Source organism: Pseudopipra pipra, chromosome 5 (genome assembly GCF_036250125.1).
Source record: "Pseudopipra pipra isolate bDixPip1 chromosome 5, bDixPip1.hap1, whole genome shotgun sequence".
Classification (NCBI taxonomy): Eukaryota; Metazoa; Chordata; class Aves; order Passeriformes; family Pipridae; genus Pseudopipra; species Pseudopipra pipra.
Window position 1 is genome coordinate 61,594,783 of NC_087553.1, and position 19,018 is coordinate 61,613,800.

The following is a 19,018-nucleotide window of genomic DNA, read 5'->3' on the forward strand; positions in this document are numbered from 1 at the left end:
GTATATGGGGCACTCCATAGTTGTCCTTCCTACATGGTTTGACTTGTACAGGTAAAAAATTCAATTAGCAGAATGTACAGTCTTCACCAACGTGCAATAACATATCAATGTTGTTGGGCACTACTGAACCCCAATGACAATTTAGATTCTACTCTGTAATGACTCATGGACAAACTGATCCCAGGAACACATCTTAGAAAGACCTTTTAGATCAGGATCTCATCTTTTTCAGTGCAATTATGCCACGCAGTTGGCGTAAGTATTTCTTTTCTTCTTGTTTAGTTGTCTTGCATTTGAAGCATTCCTTTCCACTAACCATGAGAAAATGTGATTGATTCTGTGATGCATCTAAAAATCCTATAGAACAGTAGGTAAAGATTACAGAGGGAGACATTTTTGCTGTTTTTTATAAATACATACACATTTTTGTCTGCTGATGGCTGATTCTTTGACTTCATCTATTTGAGCCTAAATTCCAATTTGGTGATGGCTGACATTCCCCAGGAACTTATTCCCAAATGGATAGCACAAATTGGGTGGTTCATTTAAAATAAAGAATAAGATTAGTGTTTATCCTCTCAGTAAAGAAAATGTCTGAAAAAATGAAACTGTGCCCTGCATGATCTTTTATATTAGTATGATGAGTTATTAGTATACACAGTACATTACTATGATGAGACAGACAAAAAATTGAATAAAAGAGTAGGTATACTTGGCTCTGGATCTACCAGAATAGGTGTGAAAGTAGTTCTCAAACCAATGCTAACAGGAGAAAAAGAAACAAGGATGTCTCTTCCTGTTGCTCAGTGGCAAGAAATATGAGGGAGTGGAAAGTAATTGTTTAGGACTCCTCCCTTTCAGTGTTGTAAGTCCCTAGCTCACAGAGCACAGTTCTGCTCCAATCTAAAGCTGTATTTCCAAAACACTGTGATAGCAGAGAAGATAAAGGATGATAAGTAGGTGTTGAATTTGTGCCTTATAAGATACACTCATCACTTACTAGACTGCACGCACAGGAATTTTAAGGGTATAAACTCCCAATTTTGTTGCAGTGCATAGCTGATGTTCAGTGTGAAAGATGGTTTCAAAGGCTGCCTGAAGCTTTAAGATTAGGCTGATGTGGGGGTCCCTCTTCTGTGACTGGTTACTTGAAACTGAATCTCTACATTTTCATTATTTCCTTGCATATAAAAAGGGGAAAGAGTTAGTGTTACCATGCAATCTCACGTTTAACAAGAAAACTAAACAAGGCTTTAACATTTCCACTTAATATTTCCTCTGACAAGTTCATTTGTCTTGATTTTCTCATGAAGTTCTGTTACCTATTCTATGTAATAAATACATTCAATTTTCTTCATGAGTGGATTGTGGCATGTAGCAATCTTTCATTCTGGCATGCTCATAATAATTCTTCACAATAATTGTAAAGACACCAGAAATCAATCTTTCTCACTTTCACACAAAACAGTGATTTAGGACAAGAACAGGAATTATTCACCTTCTTGTTATAGCTTAAAAACAAACCCCTTAAAGATGCATTACATTAATACAACAAAATTTTATTATTTTTAAGTTTCATTTTCCTCTAAAGAAGAAAAGGGTTTTAATTTGGGTGAGAGAGTTATAAGGAAGAAAAATAATTATAGTATTTATTCAGAGAAATTTCTGAAACAAACTCAGGAGAGACTTTCAAACTCATGCTCAGTTCTTCAACAATTTTCTTGCAAATTTTATACTAGAAAGCTACATATTTATTCTCTGCTTTACACACACCACTGCCATACAATGGCCAGATTCTTCTCCATTTGCCATGTAATCAAGCACCATGGGTGGGAGCAAGACTCTTCCTGACTCAGTCAATGTAAAAATTGAACCAGAAGAGAGATCTCGAGTCCAAAACCTATTAAGGAGATTCCTTAACAGAAAGCTAATAATCAAATGGACAAGTGAGAGCACAAGTTGTGCATGCAGAAAGATCTCTTTAGTCCCTTACTGCAATATGCCCTGCAATGCTCTGCTGTCATTTCATGCTGCTGCAACACAACTATGCACAGTACAAACACAGTTATTCATGCACTGCTCTGCCTCAGCTGTTTGTATGCAATGGTCACTCAACCATCTCCATTACTTTCTATCTATAACAGTAAACCAAATAAAACTAATGCACAAAGAGTGATGAGCTAGGATCCACAAGTGCTAAACACTGCATATAAAAACAGTATAATACATACAACATTAGTGACTTGCCTAGCAGTTCTAAGGAACTCAATTTGAAAGAGCATACATACACACTAGATTTAAAAATTAGATCTCCAGTGAGTTTTCAAGAGCAAAGACTTTTCACATATTTACGTAGAAGAAAGAAAATCTGAAATGCCAAAGCAGGCATTGCCTACTGTTGAAGAAAGCAAATATGGTTCTACGATAGCAACAAAACTATTACTGTGAAGTACCAATGCTTGGCTAGTAAAGATGTCCAACAGAGAAGCATGAATGGCTTTGGAGGCACTTATAGGACCTACTGAAGAAACACTACAAATACTGATTACAGAAACCTTTATCCTGTATTTCTTACCATGTTACAGACTTTCTATATCCTCTAAACTAGACATTGGAGAAGAGGATCTGAGAGATATATGGTAAAGCCACGAAACAAAGACACTGTGGAACTGGATTACGTGGCAGCAGGAGGATGGGTGCAGGAAATAGTGAGTATTTGAAGGCAAGAAAGCCTTGGGCTTGCACTTTGACAAAGGACATTTTGTTTAAACAACTGAGAAGTACACTCTGCAGCTCAAGGCATTGCTTCCTATGAAACATCCAGAACTGACATGGAGCGTTTTAGTAAGCAAAACATTACACTGCTGTTAATTTTATACAATGTGCATAAATGGCATCTAGTGTTTTAAACAACATAGTATTTAGCAAAGATAATTAAATATATAATTTCCCCCTTTCTTTCCACAGTATTTAAAAGAAGCAGTACTTGCCAAATACTAAGCCAAACTTGAAAGTCAAAGGCCACACCACTTGCATTATGGTGTTCTAAAAGAAAACTTGCTAAGCAAAACATTCCACAAATACTGTTATTCCATTTTGAACAACTCAGTATGTAAAACATGTCTCATCTTACTCATCTTTTATCCTTCAGAAGAAATCTTCTGTAACACTAAAGTCAAACTACATGAAATCACAGATGGAATGGAATTGTTTCGGAAAACTGGTAAGCAGATACTACGGCCTACAGATTCATGCTCTATCACTTCACAGTGGAGGGAGCATACCTCCTTCACTCAAACACAAATGTTGAAGAACAACATAGCACAGCAACCAAACTGGAGCTTATCACAGATGCAGATACGGAAATATTTTAGAGAAGAAAGATCAGAACTATTAAATAATAACTATCAATACTCGCCAGCTCCAAAATAATGTTAAAATCTGTCATCTTTCTTTCAGTAATGAGCATGCGCACTCGCTCAAAAAAATAACAATTATTTTGTTTCAAAATCATGAGTTATGAGCATCCTGATAAAAGCATTGGAAGATTATCAGCTTATGTGACCATGTTTAGATTCTGGGGTGTTACTGGGATCTCTGAGGTTATCAGTAGTGAAGATTAAAACAGAAGCAAGTTAAAACAGAAAATATAGTATGACCTACAGGTTGAACACAGGAAGAATTTGTTGTGCATCCAATGTTAGGTAGAGACCAGAGAGGAACTATTAATCTGAAAAACCTGGCTATAAAATGAAGAGAAATTCAAATAACAGGGAACAATGTATTTTATATCAACTAGTTCATATCACTTACTGCAACCTGAGAGCATCCATGAAGAAATCTTAGTAGATTTATTCAACAGTCATTGACATGTGCAAACTACTGCCTGCAGACAAATAACAGCCATATTTATTGTTATTAATATGAACATTTGGCCTTATTTTTGATAGAAAGTCTGTTTTTCTGAAAAACGTGTTTTTTCTGGAATTTATTCACTATTACTTAGTTACATAGCAAGATGACAATCTTCTCTTTGTCTATAACACACTTGTTTGGTCATGAAAGAAATATTAGACCCTGCATTAAAGCATTCTAAGTACTAGTCTGTCTGAACTAAGAGGGGGGAAAAAAACCCTTGACCTCCTTAGACAGACCTCTGTCTAGTCTCATGCAGGAGACTGCTGACCTGAGTACCCAAGAAAGCAGAAGGAGCCAGGCCTCCAGCATGGTCCCTGGCACAGTCCCAAACAGGACTGTTCCCAAACAGTGGTATGGCTGAGGTCACACTGCTGGCTGCAGGAAAGACTTAGCATATAAACACAAGCTCTACTGTGGCACTTTCCCATACTCATCTTATTTACAAGTTATCCACATAAAATGAGTTTAAAGGAATTGGTCCATCAGCCTAACTACTCGACACCTTGCTAGTTCTTCCTCAACTGTGCGGGCAACGGTCCATTCAGATGAATTTGATTTATATTTCAATACCAATCTCTGGTTTACGTTTCACATATCTGAAACAAGGTAAGCCTAAGTAGCTGAAAAAACTACAATGATTAATTTTATTGATACAAAAACACATGCAGAATACTTTCCAAAGATAATACTAAAATAGCAGGAAAATCCACAATTTCCCATAAAGGGGCATATACAGTAATTCATGAACTCAAAACACATTTATAACTCTCCTATTTTCTAAAGAGGTTGCAATGTAACTTTTCCAGCTTGTGCAATTTAAAAATAATTACTCTGTACATTTTAGTTTATAAAATGCAGTCAAGAAATTGCAAGGAGATCTAAACAAACACAGAAATGAAACACAGATGAAACCTCAATAGTCAGCTAACCCATCTATCTAAATCATCTATGCACTGCCGCAGTATGAACTACACCTCTATTCCTGCAAGAAAAGGTCTTACCTTTCCTTAAAACTTCTGAGATTACACAACATTCCTGAGCAGTTTAGTCTATTGCTTTACTAAGTGCTTAGTTAGAAAGTTTGCCCCAAAGCATAGCCTAAATATTTGTGTGTGTGAAAATTAGGCCAATCACTATTGTTTATTTCCTTCATTCCCTGTCACCTCCTTGGGACAAATATTGAGAACCCTCTCTATAGCAACCTACTGCAGAGCACAAGGCTTAGGTACTTATTCCTACCATCACCTCTCTCTCCCTTCTCTTATCTTCTTTCCTCCCTTCCTCCACCACTTCAAACTTTGCCTTACAGTATGCACCTACTAAATCTCTTCTTCTTTTATTAAGCTTAGTGTTAAAGTGTTATGACAAAACAGCTTAAACATGGCCATATCTAAAACCTGGTATGACATTAATTTGCAACAGTTTGCCTATTTCTGTAGCTTAGCTCCATAAATGGGCTCTGAAAAATTCATATTCAACCTCTGGAAGAGTTATGGCACACATGCAATGCAACTCACAGAAGAAGGTCCACAGGCACAATCTGTCACTAGAACAGCCTAAACAACTGAAACAGGAAGGAGGCAGAAGAGCTTCTGAGCACACAAGCTCTTCTTCAGATCTGCATCAAAACCAACAAATCTCAGGGTAACAACAGGTCAGGAACAAGTACTCCAAGTATAACATCACGATGCTATTTTATCAGATATTCTGAACAAAATCAGTGGTGAGAAGTGGAAGTAAATATGCATGCTCTCTACGCATCCCTAAGCCTGTACTAATGCATCATTTTTCTACAGGAACTTTTCTCAAAATGTCAGAAAATATAAAAGGAGACTAGACAGAACAAATTAAACTTGTTTATGGGACTGTCCCATTTGCAACAGAACTTGTGAAGTGCACAGCAAATAAGCTATGCAAGAGAAACTAAAGGAAGCTGGATCACTCGATTATGGATTGGGTGGGAAACAGCTTTTATCACTAACTTTCCACAGACCCAAAAGTGTTGTGAGGCAAGTAACTGAGATCAGTTCTTCATACTCAAGAATTAAAGAGTCAGCAGGGCCCTGGCAGCCAGGAGGGCCGACCGTGTCCTGGGGGGCATCAGGCAAAGCATCGCCAGATGGGCGAGGGAGGGGATTGTCCTGCTCTGCTCTGCACTGGGGCAGCCTCACCTTGAGAACTCAACTTTTGAGCATCTCAGTACAAGAAAGATCTAAAGCTATTACAGACTGTCCAAAGAAGGGCTACAGAGATGGTGAAGGGTTTAGAGGGAGAAGCCATATGAGGAGAGGCTGAGGTCACTTGGTTTGTTCAGCCTGGAGAAGAGGAGACTGAGGGGAGACCTCATTGCAGTTATAATTTCCATGAGAGAGGAAGAGGAGGAGCAGGCACTGATCTCTTCTCCACGGTGAACAGTGACAGAACCCAAGGGAATGGCCTGAAGTTGTGTCAGAGGAGGTTTAGGTTGGATATTAGAAAAAGGTTCTTCATCCAGAGGGTGGTTGGGTGCTGGAACAGGCTCCCCAGGAAAGTGGTCACAGCACCAAGCCTGACAGAGTTCAAGAAGCGTTTGGATGACACTCTAGGACACATGGTGTGACTCTTGGGGATGGTCCTATGGCTAAGAGTTGGATTCGATGATCCTTGTGGGTCCCTTCCAACTCAGGATATTCTACAAAACACATGCTTTCAGCAGGACTAGACTGAAGCACAGCATTCTCCCTGATCCAGTGGCTATAAGGTACTACAGCTCAGTGCACCATGACCATATTGTTATACAGCAAAGGATTTGAGCATTACAATGATGGTAAGTGTAAGAGGAAAGACAATATTCTCTATAAGGATTGGGGAGTACAGATTATACAATGCAATTGTGCAAGATCGAAAAATAAAGATGGGAGCTTGTTCTCAGCAATTAGCAATTGAGGCAGCTGCTATTACAGAACATGGCTGAAAAGGCACGGCTGCAGAGGAAAGCTTCGTGAAACAGAAGTGGTGACTGCCTTGCAAGGGGAGTATGCAGTAAACAAAGGGCATGTCCATTCACACAACAATGCACAATACATGTCCGCATCCGTGAATGGCTGCAGCCCTGTGGACATCAGCATAGTCCACCGATCCCCCTCAGCAGGCTGAACTTAAGGAAGATATTCTGCTTCTCCGACCTCCAGTAAGCTACAACGTGCCACACAGATTGTGCTGTCATAAGCTTTGGTGCCCCTTCTTCACTGTGCTCTGTTCATGCAATGTCGATACACCCTCAAATTCTAACAGCACTTTTTCTTCTGGTTTTCCTCACTGTGACAATGACAGCCTGACTAACTGAATTTAACTGAATTTATAAGATACTAGTCAGCTATGTCCCTGTTTACTTAAAAAATGTGACGTATTGGGCATTTTAAATTTTGGATTGACTACATGTGTGTGACGAAGAACAAAGATGAATTCAGCATTATTTGAATTCAATTGGGGATTATTCATTACTCAGAAAAAGCAGAACCAGTAACTCTGCTTGAAGAACTGGAATTACTGGTTCATCAAAAAAAGTTCTTTATTATTCTTTCTTCTGTCACTATCACTCAATATGCTTCTACAACAACACTGCATCCTACCTGAGCATTTCCAAGGGGAATTTACAGTTACTTCATTTCTCATCATTATTTTTGGTACAACCTCATTTTATGCCTTACTGCATAAAAGAGAATAGCACTTCATTTCAGTAAGCTGCCTTTCTCTGACAATTTTTAACACGACACAGGAAAGTGGGTGCCAATCTTTTTAAGAAAAACTCAATATAACTGAGTTGACTGAAAAATCACAAGTGAAATATTGTTCCTAGGGACATCTTCTATTCTTGGCGAACAGTATTGATTTGCTCTTCCTAAATACTAGTTTATATTTAATCATTGTACTCAATATCACCTATGTTCTTCCATACTTGTAATTTCAGAAAGCAATTAGCTATTCCTTCACTAACAGGACTACCATGGTCTAAATGCAGTAAAATTCACAGTGTTTCTTAAGTAGGTTGTCACGTTTTCTATGGAAATTATTAAACTGAAAGCTAGCAGTGATATATGTAAATGCTACTGTGGGCATGACTAATCCACAGTCCACACAATGGTTCAGAATAATGAAGACCAAAACTTCTATTTTGTCTCTTTCTTCCTGATGGCACCTTACACAAAGATGAAGAATAAATTGTTCTGGCAAACTTTCTCCCAGATTTTCCCTTTTTTGAGGGCTGTGCAGATCCTCCCTCCTCCTATCTGAAGGGATGCCACAAAGCACCCGTACGGCAGGCAGAGGCATGAGCCCTGTGCATCAGACACAGGGAAGAGCTGAGAACACCCATCTCCATAGCCGCATGACAGGGGTGCAGCCAACTAGGGCAGGAAGGGCCATGGGCCAGTCGCACCTTAGGGACAGCCCTGTATCCTGTAATCCTGTAACATGACCTGTGTGGAACGAAGTGTGCAGGTGTGTGTCCGGTCTCTGACGCAGTGACACTGTCCTGCTCCCAGCAGTGCAGTCACAAGCCTTGGAGGCCTGAAGACAGCGCACCACTGATGTACTCACTATTCACAATGATGCTGTAAAGTACTCACTAACTTGTGTGTGAAGTGTTTCACTCTGTGTATGAAGTATTTTAGTTTAGAAAAGATCTTTGCGATGACCAAGTCCACCACTACACCATGTCCCTAATGCCACATCTACACATCTTTTAAATATCTCTGGAGATGGTGAATCAACCACTTCCCTGGGCAGCTTCCTTCAATGCTTTGACAACCATTTTGGTAAAGAAATATTTCCCAATATCCAGTCTAAACTTTCCCTGGCTCAATTTGAGGTCATTTCCTCTTAACCTGTTGCTTGTTACTTGAGAGAAGAGACTGCCCCCCAGCTGGATACAACCTCCTGTCAGGTAGGTGTAGAGAGTGATAAGGTCTCCCCTAAGACTCCTTTTCTCCAAGTTAAACAGCAACAGCTCCCTCAGCTGCTCCTCATAAGACTTGGGCTCCAGACTCTTCACCAGCTCTGTCACCCTTTCCTGGACACTCTCCAGATCCTGACTATCTTTCTTGTAGTGAGGGACCAAGAACTGAGCACAGGATTCAAGGTGCGGCTTCACCAGTGCCGAGTACAGGGGAACAATCACCTCCCTGGTCCTGCTGGCCACACTATTCTTGACAAAAGCCACAATGCCACGGGCCTGCTTGGCCACCTGGACACACTGCTGGCTCATGTTCAGCCATCTGTCAACCAGCACTCCCAGGTTCTTTCCCATTCAGCAGCTTTCTACTCTGTCCCCATCCTGTAGCATTCCATGAGGTTGTTCTGACCGAAGAGCGAGACCCAGCATTTCACCTTGCTGAACCTCACACAATTGGCCTCAGCCCATCAATCCAGCCTGTCCAGATCCCTCTGCAGAGCCTTCCTGCCTTCCAGCAGTAGTCCTGCCCAGTTTGGTGCAAACTGACTCAGGGTGCACATGACCTCATTCAGATAACTGACAAATATATTAAACAGGACTAGCCCCAGTCATAAGCCCTGGAGAATACCACTAGTAAGCAGCCACCAGCTGTATGCAGCACCATTCACCACCACTCTCTGGGCCAAGCCATCCAGCCACATTTTTTTACCCCACAAACAGTACACCCATTCAAAGCATGAGCTTTCAGTTTCTCCAGGAGAACATTGTGGGAAACCATATCAAAGGTTTTACAGTCTAGGTAGACAACACCATAGACTTTCCCTCATCCACTAGGTGGAAGAGGCTTAGAAATTCATCAGTGTGTTTCTAGTAAAAGATTTACTTATTTTTGAAAATTCTAAAACAACTGAAAAAAATCATAGGTTTCCCATGAAGTGTTTTCTCCTGACTGAGTTTAACAGAAAATATTTCTAACCTGTAGAAATTCTTGCTGGAAAATATTTAAATAATAGCAAGGCTTGAGTAGACATGAACTAGAATGACTTCTTTACCAATTCAAATTAACTACCATATGTCTTAAACAATTCGATTATCATGGCTTTTGGGCATCTCAAGCAATTGAGAAAAAAGAGAATGTTGCATCTTCTTTGTTTTCTTATAACTGTTTTGTAAGTCTAACATTTGTCGAGTTAAGTAAAATGAGTTTTGGTTCTTCGAGAAACTTTCATACTTCCATAAAAAGAGGTGGGAGAGACAAGCCACAAAATGTAGCTCTGTTCTTATAAGAAATTACCACAGTACATAAGTGTACATAGAAAAATAATTTTAATTTATGCACCTGCTAAATGAATTAAACACTTTGTTTTCACAGGGCATAAAAACTGACCTCCTTCTTTCTCAGCCTTTCCTCTTCAGCTAATCAGCCATCTATCTCAAAGTGACAGCTCCTTGCAGTGTGTGGAAAGACAAAAAATATTTCCAATTTCAAATTTAAATTGCAAATTAAAAAAAAAAAGGTTCAAAGTAAAAAAAAAAAAGTTGCACTGAGATCTTCTCTAGTGTCACATGAGATTCTCTCTCTTTCTCACTTAGGTTGATGGCTGACACAGTAGGTGCATAATGTAAGCATCCATTTACTTATATTGTGCTTCTCTTTTTCTTTAGAGAGCTTTGTGGAGAAGGTGGCATATAAATAAAGCTACTTCTTTTTCCCATTTGGTTGAGAGAACAATATTTAAAACTTCATTTATTTCCTTTCCACAGGTTGAACGCGGTATTTTGAAGTTCAGTATTGACTGGGGAGAGGAATAAAGAAGTTATGTCTGTTGTTAATATGTCCTTGAGTCTATCTACCATGTCTTAGGTTAAGAAGGCTAACTCACTGCAAACTTAGTTAGGTCTTCTTTGCTCTGTCAGAAGCTTAAGCAGATACCTAACTGAAGTAACTTTATAGACTTATCTATTTCTTAATTAAAAAATTATACATTTGTATATAATACTAGTAAATTGGTATAAAATAGCCTCTGTAAATATTATCTATCAAGAATAAATTTAAGCTCATTATGCAGCAAACCCATGCTGGTTTTGTTGCATTAGTCTAAACTCCTGCCAGTATTTAATGAGATAATTTACTTGTTTATCTATCTGTCATGGTTTAAAGGAAATTAAAATTTATCTCATCCACAGCAAGAAAGTATCTGTCTATATTCAGAAACTGCCTCTCTTGGCCACCTCAGCTTGTTCAGCAATTTTTTCTAATTTTTCACCTCATGAACATATTCACAGCTTTCTTTTCCACTTCATGCTTCTTCTACCTCCATGTTCCGCTTTTTCCCCCATCCAAGTCTCTTGATTGCCTTAACAGTTGTTATCCCTTCTCTTCATCTCATTGCCACCAGATTTTAAAGGAAAAATTGAGGATTAGCTACTTACAGCTGTGTCATTGTTCATTCTAGCTGTACTAAGTCTTTTTAATCTCCTTTTCTTGCTAAACTCCTCTATTTAAGACTATGATATTTATTTTCTCTGTGCATAGGCTAGAACAACAAAATGCATTATTAACTAGCCCATGTGTAGCTATGTCATCAGCACTATGGTATATGTGTATTTTATGTACAGAGCCCACACTGCATATACACACATAGACATGAATAAACACACATCATAGATACTATACTAGGCAGGTCAACAGATTTTAAGAATCAGAATTCAAAAACAATTAATTGATCCTAGCTTACTTATGCCTTTATTCTCTATGTACCAAGGACAGTACATTAATATATTCACAGCATGTTAACAGGAACAGCTGTTAAATAATAAATGCCTTACTGTATTATTTTCAGTGGGTGCTTCAGCAATTAAACTCTGGCTGCCTAATTTCCAGCTCAGTTAGGAAAAATAACTATATCTTATGCAACCAAGTAAAATACTAGGCATTACCCAAAGAATAACAGAAACATCAAGATATCCACTGTAGAGAATTACTGCTCTCTGTGAGGAAACGTGTCATTTGGCTTCTCCCTGCTTATCATTGCAAGAGCTCAAAAAGCAGCTTTTAGCAGAATAGTCTAGGAGCCTTTGCTGCAGATATCATTGGATGTTTTGCCTCAGCTGGTATCAGCAGTTCAGCTCTTTCTCTATCCCATCACTGGCTCAAGGCAGACACTACTTCCCCTCTTTCAGATATAGTTATTCAGGAGCCACAGTCGGAAATCCAATGCAAATCAATACAAAAACCCCTCTTGTATTTCTGTTTTATTAAAATCAATGCACCCTCAGGCAGCAGAACTAATAGGTCTGTGCCAGGGAAGTAGAGACAACCAGTGGGCAGCGGCGTGAGAAGGGCAGGGACACTGAAGCGACAGACTCTCAGAACAGTCTGCAGGATCACTAGATCAGATGCACATCAAACCACATGCTATAGCTAACTCTCCAAATATCCATCACCATCTTGGAGTAATGTTCAACAAAAGCAAATTTTCAAAAACGCGCAAAAATCAACAATTTTTCACATTTCAAATTTTAAAATAACTCTTAGCCAAACTGCCTAAAACTAAGAGAAGTTCATTTTTGAGAAAAAAACCCCTACCTTCCATTTGGTCTGTCTCTCGTTTCCGAAACTTTGATTACAGAAGCTACCAAGCATAAAAAAAACCCAAACAAACAGCTACTATCCAGCTTTTCCACTTGCAAGGTATCCTGACTACCTCAATTTACCCAAACAATTGTGCAATTAGAAAAAAAACTATCTAAAAATATGGTTAGGACTGCAAACGTCCCTGTGAAATGTTTTTATTATCAGCATAATAAGTCTGATTTATATTTTTAATTTCATATTTGATCAATCACATTTCTTAAATGCATTGTACCTCTCCAGTACTTATTTACCATTTAAGAAGAAAAGAAAGAACTATCATCTTCCACAGACTTTCTTGTTTGAAAAATAGTTATTTTAACTATTAAAGCTACCAGCAACTTAATAAAATAGTACATACAGTAGACTGCAGTATTACCTTGTTCCGGCTTGAAATGTATTCGCATGATTTACATCTGGACAATACCATAGAACCTGACTCATTATTCTGAATAAGATAACTATTTTATCTCTCCACAACAAGACCAAAACACATGAAATAATAATTGCCCACAGAAATTATTTCCCCAACAATTGTGCAGAAATTTCAGCCTTATAACATTTTCAGTTTCATTTCAAAAAGAAATGTTAATTTAATGTTAAAGAAACATTAAAAATAACTGGCTAGGGCTTTTTTGTGCATGTACTAGCTTTTCAAACAATCAGACTCTCCTACTGAAGTGCAAAAGCTTAGCACACATCTGTTAGGGCTGCATTCATTAAAGTCAGCTATCAATCAGTCACAGTAGAACTTTCCTTAAAAACATGAAATGTGATTTGCACAGAGCCCTGCTCACTGTCACTGAGCGATAGTTAACGAACCACTCCTTTCGTTTCAAGCTACAGTACCTCATAAAGTACTGTCATTACTTAAAGCCTGAGAATATTTGGAATTCATTACATTTTCCTACTTTGTGCTACATATGTGAGGGTGGTGAGGCACCGGAACAGGTTGTCCAGAAAAGTTGTGGATGCCCCACCCCTGAAGTGTTCAAAGCAAAGCTGGATGGGGCTTTGAAAAACCTGGTCTAGTGGAAAGTGTCCCTGCCCATGGCAGAGGGGTTGGAACTAGATGATCTTGAATGTCCCTTCCAACCCAAACCATTCCATGATTCTATGATATACCATGTCATGCACCAATCCTGCAAATGCAAACTTCCATTTTTCTACACAGTTCCTTAGTAATCCAGAGGATTTCCATTAATATTTTTATATTGACAAGGAACTATCTGACTGAGGTTGTAACCAGCAAAATTAGAAGTCTGGATAGACTTACTGCATTATCAAATATGAACTTTATTACATTTATTATTTAAAAATGACCTGAATTTGAAAACAAACTCTTATGAGTCTATCATGAGTTTCATTTCATTTAGTGGTGACTTTTGTGCCATATTTTCAGATTCATAGTGCTTTAAACAAACAAGATTCAGGTTCTGGGCCTCATGCTTCAGGATAAAAAGGCCTAAATACTAATCCTGCAGGATATGACACAGCAGAACAATAAGGAGAGGCCAAGAATATTAATTTTTAATTAACTAATTAATTTAATTTTTAATTATATGTAATTTGGAGGGATCTGTTACATGTAATGGAATAAGGTAGAGTCCTCTGAGCCAGCAAGAGCCAACTTAATTTGAAGAAAACATCAATCAGCCCCAAGATGGGCAGGTGCACTCCTAGGGCAACACACCACCACCACAGCAATGGCACTTCTAGACCCCACCTGCCAGCTCTGCCGAGCAATGCACCATGTACACAAACCAGCTCAGTTCGGAAGAACAGTGAGATTTTTTGCAAAGTTGTACATTTCTTCACGCATAGCAATCACCAAATTGCAGTTTCAGGTTGTCTATAAAGTAAGGTAACCCTGCATCAGATTACATTCAGGTCTTGCTTTCAGTTCAGTTCTGTTAGGACTAAAATTATTTTCTCTAAAGGAAAAAAACACCTTAGGTTTTTAGTAAGTTTCACAGCAACAAGAAGGGTTCATGCAAGTTCTGTGACCTGAAACCTTGGCTACAGTTTTTAGTAAAGCAGAAAATAAATTAGAGGTTAACTCAAGTCAGTCATCTTTAAAGAACTCTGACTAATGTCATATTACATTTTACATGACAATCACTGAAAGCATTGTTTCAACTATTATGTAGACAAATGAAATTGCATTCAACTTACCTGACGCGCGTCTGGTGAATCGGTTTATCGCTGGAGCTGAAAAAAAAATACAACATTTTGTTTATTTTTGTAGTGGTGTAACACACTTTAAACATAACAAAGTTATACTTCATTCAAAGTGTTAACCATTATTTTTTTATCTTTAGAGAAACCCACGTTAAATTCACACAGAAACTTTGAAGCAGCTTTGCAAGAGATGGTACATAGTAACTAGTAAGCTTTCAAGACCATTTTCAGCTGTCTAAGAGTTACTGTTACTTATTGCTGTTCTTGACTGGATGTGAAACATTCAGATCTGCATTTTTTATTATTTGTTGAGTGTACAGTTGTGGGAAGCATGTCAGGATGCACTGGCATCTTGCAAACAATAACGCAAGTAGGGATTAAAAAAAAATGTAGAAAAATCTACTCTACTTTTACAAAATGAAGCTATTGGAAATATGGCACCAATGATACTCCTATAGAGAGAAAGACTAATTTGCAAACCCATCTAAAAGACTGACTTTTGCTTTGGTTAACCTTTAGAACTCCTTGGGTAAGTCAATAACAATGCCAACCCCCACCAAACCCCAGTGCAAATGTTTCATAGTGCCATCCTGGCACATCTCCAACTGTATGCTGCAAACATTTGTAATCAGACTCCTGTCTTGTTTCCAACTGGGATACACTACAAAATGCAACTTAAAGCACATGTCTTGGCATCTATTTCATTTCTAGGTTTACCAACTTCTTCGAGAGCTACTGGAGATAAAATAGATAAAGTTTTATGTTTTGCCTTCCAAATACAACCTTTGGTCTTCTCCTAATTAGTATAAAACACTGGTCTAGAACTCTACTTTCATGTGATATATTAACTGCTGGGATAAACAGCAAGAAGAAATCCGAATGACCTAATTTCAAATGTGGGCAGCAGCTACATTAAAAATGTATGCCTTTACAGTGCTTATTAATATTCAGCCTTAAAAATTGCTCTTTATGTTTACACAGAACTGAAACAGGAATAATATCAAACTTTTTTATTTTATCCCACTTAATTTTACATGGCAGTTATGCATCATTTCTTGAACATCTAAGCCAAGATAAAGAGAAAAAAAATTGCTGAGAAAACAGGAGAGGCAGTAACAGCCTGAGATACAAACTGATTTCTTATTCCTCCGGGGATGAAAAACAGAGGAAAGCTACAATTTCTGAACCACAGTTGCAGACGGTTTGTGCAAACAGACACAGTAGTGACAGGTCCAAGTGGCAAAAAATACACTGGGAAACCCAACTATAGAGGTTTGGAGTGCTAGTCATGAGCAAGGAAATCTCTGGTTAATAAGATATCACAACCCCCAAACATGCATGCAGATGAACACGAGAGTAATGTAACCAGCAATGTTATTTTTAAACATTAATTCAATTCCCCCCAACAATTTTTTTAAAATAAAAAAGACAAAAAATATAGACACATTTTTATTAAAGCAATTAAAGCAGACACCATATTTTATGCAACTGCTGTTTTGTAATACAGGGGCTGTTTCATTCCTCAAAATTGTTTATTTTGTCACTACTGTTACAGGCCAAATTTATTTTAGGGCATCAGTCATGACTGTCACCATCAGATCGCTGAGTTGTTTCCTCAAGCATGTAAATTTGCAGCAGGTCTTAGCAGATGTGCTCATATAAAAAAACCCAAAACTAGAATCTGACACATTTCTAACAAGAAAGAATAAAATCGTGTTCTGCTCCCATTCAAAAGCTTTCCTCAAACTCAGGGAGGGCTTTGGCTGTCAGTTCTGTACCTAATCTGTAGATATGAAGATTTAACTCCTCTAGACAGCTACCTCAGCACATTTTACAAAAATATCCCAAAACAAACCAAAAATCAACCAAGCAACCAACCAAAACCAAGGAAAAAAAAATAGACTATTAAAAATAAAGAACATCTAGCACAAAACTAACATAATTTGAAACAAGTTACTAGGAATGTCAAAGAAGAAAGTTCTTTTCCAGCTCCATAATTCTAAATTCACTATTCTATTTGGCTGCAGAGAGCTTAATTTATTGTACAATAGATTTTACAAATTATTTCCTGTTAGAAAAAAAAAAAAGCAAGAATGTCAGAACCTTGATTAGCAACCATTTTTGAGCTCATGTGAATAATCAGTGTTTCAGCAGCAACCAGACAAAGCCTTCCTGCTCAGACTGGGATTTCATGGAGGTCATCCAAATGTGTTATTGGGAGATTTAAAAGCAGCACCCACAGTTACTTTTTATGGAGCACGTTGAATTACTCTCTATTTTTCTGGTAGCAGATCACAATACTCTTTTGTTGTAAAGATGAAAGAGTTAGCATACAAGAAGGTCTCAGAGAGTCATCAGTCCCACAGAAATTTAGCTGGTGTTTTCACTACAAAGTAGATGCATGGTCAACCAGGTCACTACAATGTCTGGCAGAATAAGCATAGTAAGGTGGGCAAAAAAAAAGTCTAAGAAGCATTTTACAGACCCCTAAAACAAATACTAAATTATCTTTCAAACATGTCAGGAGGTTAAAGCCTTGGCTCAGAAACAAATGGATAAATCAATGGCAGAAATATTCAATGAGGGCTATCAAACGCTCCTCCTGGAGCCACACAGCATCAAGAGCAGCAGAGAGATTCCCAGGGAAGAAACACTACTTATTCTGCCTGTGATCATCATCGTCCCTGGACATCGTTTTTTTTAGCCACAGTCCCCACTGAGTTCTGAGTTAGGCTGACTTAGTTTTGGACCACGATGACTATCTTGATTCACATGGCTCAAGTGAAAGTGGTACCCAGAGAGACAGGAATGCCAAGAGACAGTCTTGGCATCCAGGCTGAATTATCAGGCAGCTTTGAAACCCCACTCACAGGCAACAGAAATATTGCATTTATATCCTTGGGTTCAAGCCCCAAGCCACGCCCAGGCAAAAGAAGTGGTGCTGAGGCACTGTGCTTCCCACCCTGCTACTTCAGCCGCTCCCCGACACTCCCACTCCCCTCTCTCCTCTCAGCCATGTCCACAAGCAGGTTCTTGGGACTTTTAGTGTCTGTCTGCAGGCACAGCAGAAAGCAACTGGCTTTGGGCTCTGGGGGCTGCCCAAGGACTGCTTCCTACAATGTGAAACCCAAGCAGCCTTGTCAGTGGGCTACCCCATCCCCAATAACATACCACTAGCAACACTGTCGACACACACCAGTTCACATCTCCACAGTTTTCCAGCAGGGGGAAACTTGGAAAAGGAATGGGCTTGAGTTAAGGAATGGGCTAAGTTCACTCTACAGAAAAAGTATCTTAAAGGTTATAGTGACATTGTGTTGAGGGTTGGTTGCTCGAAATGATTCAATAAACCAACTTGCTAGAAAAAAAACACAGTAACTTACAGCTACACACACCCCTCTACTAACTCATGCAAAATGTAACAGAAGCAAAACCCATGGATTGCAAAACCTCATGATTGCAAAAGTCAAGGATTTTTCCCAATAAAGGGTAAACTGGCATGTAGATAAATTCAGAACATGTCCAGTGACATTTAATATTTTTTACAGTAACAGAAAGAGCGCTGCACCACAACAAATAATGTACTGCTGTGCACAGAGGATCTTGTTTAGAGGCAAGGTGTCACTCCAATATTAAATATGACTCTTCATGTTCTACTTAGTCTCAACCAAAATCTATTACAAACTTCACAGAGGAAAATTATCTGGGGGTGGGGTGGGTGTGTGTGCGAGAAATTACAGAGGTTTCTATCCTGATGAAGTCTTGATTTAATTACCACCTGAAACTGCACAAGCTATAGATCCTTACGTGCCATGTTCCAGTTGTTTCATTGTTAGCGCTACATAAGAGAGAATTCCGTCTGCTGGTAACTGAAATTCATGTTTGAAAATCCTTGCTCAGAGGACTGTACAAAGGTATAGCTTTTAAAATATTTTGGGCAATACAGATTAAGTAAATAAACAGAAATCATCTGCAAATGATCAAGAGAGGCTGAAGTATTTTAATACATCTATTCACCAAAAACACAGGATTTAAAAACAACATCAAAGTACATGAAACATACACTAGAATTTTTTCCATCACTCAACAACTGTCTAACCATTGCTCCTTTCCCCGCTGTACTTTCTGAGCATTAGGTAGTCACCACAACAGTCCTGCAAAGCAAACCATAAAAGCAGCAAAATTTTTTAAGTAGAGGAGGAAATGGGAGGCTATGGGATGGTTTGCAGAGCACCAAGACTAAGAAGACAACGCTAAGAAAGGATCCCTAGCTGGGCAGCCTCTAGATGGTTAACTTGTTCTGATAGCTTGAGCTGTCCCTTTTTGTAGACTCCCAATTTAAGTGTTTTTGC

The 19,018-nt window shown here is 38.6% G+C and overlaps 1 protein-coding gene across 1 annotated transcript in view; it reads right to left on the reverse strand.

Moving 5' to 3' along the window:
• Window positions 1-19,018, reverse strand: part of PRKAR2B (protein kinase cAMP-dependent type II regulatory subunit beta) — an 85,855-nt gene that overhangs the window by 39,619 nt on the left and 27,218 nt on the right. Inside the window, exon 2 of the mRNA XM_064656322.1 lies at window positions 14,661-14,696. Within this exon, the coding sequence (XP_064512392.1) occupies window positions 14,661-14,696 (36 nt within the window). The remainder of the gene's footprint in view (window positions 1-14,660; window positions 14,697-19,018) is intronic.